At 62.2% G+C, this 4,001-nt stretch overlaps 1 protein-coding gene across 1 annotated transcript in view; it reads right to left on the bottom strand.

Annotated features, from left to right (window-relative positions):
- The window catches only part of JARID2 (jumonji and AT-rich interaction domain containing 2), a 187,331-nt gene that overhangs the window by 10,279 nt on the left and 173,051 nt on the right, over window positions 1–4,001 (bottom strand). The window contains exons 13-15 of the mRNA XM_040645071.1: window positions 1,608–1,713; window positions 923–1,105; window positions 263–393 (exon numbers count right to left, since the gene is read on the bottom strand). Of these exons, the coding sequence (XP_040501005.1) occupies window positions 263–393; window positions 923–1,105; window positions 1,608–1,713 (420 nt within the window). The remainder of the gene's footprint in view (window positions 1–262; window positions 394–922; window positions 1,106–1,607; window positions 1,714–4,001) is intronic.

Genomic DNA, 4,001 nt, shown 5'->3' with positions numbered 1-4,001 from the left:
GGGGAGTCCGCCCAGGACCCGCCTCCGCTCCTTCCCACAGGAGCCTAAGCTCCCAAACATCAAGCCCCAGGAGAGAAAGGGCCGAGGAAGGAGAACACACCAGGCTCCCAAAGCCTCTGCCCACCGGCCGAGCACCAGCAGCGCCCGCAGGCCGGGAGGCGGCCGGGGGTCCCCGCGCGGGGCTGGCCTCTCTCTGCCACGCTCGGGGGCACCCCCACCGTCCCCGGCCTCAGGGGCTTCCCGGAGCCAGACCCCGGGTTACCTGAGCTCATCCAGAAGGGCGGAGATGGTACTGAGAGTGGGGCCGTTTTCCTTTTTCGCTTCCGCTTGTGCAATCTGGTAGAGTAACTTCTCCATGGAGAATGGCTTAGCTATATGGCGACGCTTCATTTCCTGGAAGAGGCGACACAGCCCTCAGGGGACACGGGCAGCACCAGGCAGCTGTCCCCGTCTGCCCGCAGTGGGAGGGTCGGGGTGGCGGCCTATCTGAATTCTCAAACTCTGAATTCCACGTGCATTCAAAGCAACTGAAAATTCTGCAACAATCCCGTCGGCTGGCCTGGGAGAACTGCAGCCGAGAGCAGAAGTCCTCGCTCGGGGCCTCTGGCCGCAAAGCAGGGGCCACAGCTTTAAAATGGGTGCAGATTTTCTGCCCATTTTAAGTTTTACCTTAAACTCCTGTACCGTCTTCCTGATGCTGTGTGGGGCCCAACAGCTCAAAATCTCTCACGACACACACGCCCTCCCCTCTCCTAGAGGAACCCCTCGGCTGCCCGCGAACGGTCTGGAAGGGATACTGGGCCAACCCGCCTTCCCCACAAGCAGACCTGCGCAGGCAGGCAGGCACGCGGGCGCCGGCGTGCAGTCCCGCACGCTCTACGTGCACAGTGCAGCGGGCCCACGGGGGGCTCACCCAGCTCACCTTGGCCGTCTCGAAGCCCATACTCGTCCACTGGGTGGTGGCAAAGTGCACGGTCTCAGAGACGCTGTAGCCGCAGCACACTTTGGACACAAAGGAGCCCGGGAAGCAGACGACGAACTGGCCGCTCTGCTGCACGGTCCTGTGCACCTTGATCCCCTCTCTGCACAGCACCTCCGGGGAGATCTAGGGACACGGGCTGGGCTGAGGCGCCCTGCTGGCTGCTGCCCCCAACCACGACCCACTGCTCACAGAGCCCCCCCGACAGCCCTGCCAGCTGGCCACGCGGCCGCTCTGGCGCAGGGCCTCTCCCCCAGCAGGCGTGTTAACACACACCCCTGTTCTCCGGGGGGGGGGAATGAGTACTTAAGAAGGAGCCTGCGCGCCAGGAGACAGATTACATTTTGTACTAAAGGTCTGCTTCTCCTTTGGGAAACACACATAACCCCTGAAAGAAGAACAAAGTTCTAACTGGGCACTGGCCCGAGTGCGACACGGTGCTCACGCAGGGGTGCGGCCGCCTTGACTACAGCCCTGTCCCCGTGCAGCACTGCCAGGTGGGAACGGCCCACATTTACACCACCAGGGGGCTACTGCGTGGCCTCTGAAGCCAGGTGGGCACAGGGGTACAGGCTGGTGGCCGTGGGCCCAGCACCCCCAAGGGCCTGCTGCTCGTCTCTGGGCCTACCATGACGTTGCTCTCCAGCATCTGCAGCCCTGGGGTACCATTGGCCTGCAGCAGGGTGTGGACCACATCCTCGAGCTTGTTCTCCTCCTCAGCAGGAATGCAATACCTGGGTTGTTTGGAAACAGGGGCACAGCAGAGCCTTGACAAGGACCCTCTGCCCCGGGAACACGTGCGGGCCCCACCCTGCACCCTCCTTTAGGGAACTGAGCCAACAAAGGCCTGCGAAGCGGCCTTGGGGTGCGGGAAGGGAGTGACCGAAACGCGGGAGGAGGGACACGCTCCGGGGACCAGTGACTGGCGCCCCACGACCCGGGGCCACACTGCGGCTTCTGCCCAGCACGGCCCAACAGCGGGCAAACGTGCTCCTCTTATGCAGAGCTGACCTACGCGTGAGCCAAAAAACTTTGAACCCAAATCAGATGTTTAAAGCCCCCTATAAATCAGACCCAGACACACGTGCAGACTCTCCCAGCCTCTGCTGCGTGCTCCAAACCCACAGAAACCGCCGCGGGACGAGGGCGCTGGTCCCCCAGGCGGGGGAGGGCTGTGACGGCCGAACCCCACCACTCTCCAAACAGAGTCGGGCCTGTCAGTGCGCACACGGCCTCGCAGCCAACACTGCAAGGACACGGCAGCGGTGTGAAGCTCTGAAATGGGGGGATGCAGGCCCGGGCCCACCGAGGGCTCTGTGGGCCAGAGCCCAGCGAGCCCGGGACCTGGCCCAGCCGGCTCGGCACCCGGGAGAGCAACACCGAGAGGGCCGTGTCGGGCAGGCCTCACAGGCGGATGGGGGCCCGGGGCAAGGCCAAGGGTGGGGGACAGCATGCTGAGGAGCTGGCAGGGGTGGCGAGGGGGAGAGAAGGCTGAAGATGCAGGCAGAACTTCACTGACAGGAGAATCTGGACCCTCACTGGGGAGTCATCATCGGTGTCCCAAGAGGGCCTACTAGGAACAGCCTGCCGGAGTGGTCCGACCAGGCCACAGGCCCACGAAAACCGCGACCTCCAGTAAAAATCAAAGCAGGGTGACAGTCGGGAGGCTCACGTCAGCAGTCACAGCCCCCGCACGATCAGCTCCAAACCTGCACCTTCCCACCGCCCCCCACCCCCCGGCCCTCAGCACTGCTGTTTATGGGGAAATCCTGCACTTGGAGGCCAAATCCTGTTCAGTGCCGAGTACAGGGGGGTGCCATCCCCACGTTCACGTTTCTATAAACGTTTACATTATTTCAGTGCCAACGTATCCACACCATAAAGTTCTCTGATCATATCCCGGCCTCCTCTTAACTCCCCACCAGTGGGGTGTTTCCAGGGATTAGTCTTCCAAAGGCCTACGGAGTCTGACACTTCCCCACCTCTCACTCATGGTCGGCCTGTGAGGGCGGATGCACCAACACACCATCTCGCTCCTCGCCCTCTAGGACAAGGCGGGTCAGGTCGCAGGCTTGGGTGGGTCCCCGTGCACCCCAGGCCAGGCCTGGCACAGAAGTTTGTCCATGGGGGACAACAGGCTGAGCGTGGCCTCCATGCACCCTGTCCCCGGCCTCCAGCCCACTCGGGCTCCCTGCCCTGGCAGCTGCTCACAACCTCCCCATGGGACGCTGAGGACCCCCTTCCTCAGCAGGGCAGCCCCCATGGGGGTCCCTCACTCCCAGCAGGCCTCAACACAAAGCACGCTTGTGGGCATGTGGCCCGAGAGCAGGGAAACCGTTATGACAAGGCTATGGACCCACGTCTATGGGCTCCTCGGAGGGAGGACGTTAGTGGTGACTTTATTTCAATAGAGGAGAGCTACTCACCCCATTAGCACAGTAAATGCAGTTAGTGGGGGACGGATGTGTGCTGCTAGCCTGTCAGACAAGACAGCGGATTATCTGCAGTCATTTCCCACCTGGAGGCTCACAGGTGGGCACCGGCAGGGGAAACCTGTGCCTCTCCCACAGTAGCCGCCGCCACTCCACCCCCGGACACCTACTCCCTGCAGCGCACTAGATCGGAGACACCAGCTGCACAGGTGCTGAAACTAGCCTGACACAAGGCCCGAGAGGGATGGGTTCACACTGGGCGGGGGGTACAGCCAGCACAACTGGTCCCCTTCCCCGGACTCCCCTAACTGTTCTCACCCCTAACATGACACCAAGTCCTAAGAACCACCACCAACAAATACTGTCCTTGAAGCAAAAACAAGGGTAAGCAGAGAGCTGACAGAAGGAACAGAAATGGCCGCTAAGCACATGAGAAGATGCTCGACCCGCTCGTGACCCGAACACTTCAAACCCCCTACACCCGGCCACCTGGAGCGCTCTCAATGCAGGTAAGAAATCCTATGACTGGTTGCGAGCAGCGGACCGACCCACAGAGGCAAGCTCCCCGGGGCTGTCAGCTGCCGGGGGGG

The sequence above is a fragment of the Ursus maritimus genome, unplaced genomic scaffold (assembly GCF_017311325.1).
Source record: "Ursus maritimus isolate PB19 unplaced genomic scaffold, ASM1731132v1 scaffold_30, whole genome shotgun sequence".
NCBI classification, from domain to species: domain Eukaryota; kingdom Metazoa; phylum Chordata; class Mammalia; order Carnivora; family Ursidae; genus Ursus; species Ursus maritimus.
The sequence above is the reverse complement of the archived record's forward strand: the minus strand, read 5'-3'. Positions and strand labels throughout refer to the sequence as shown.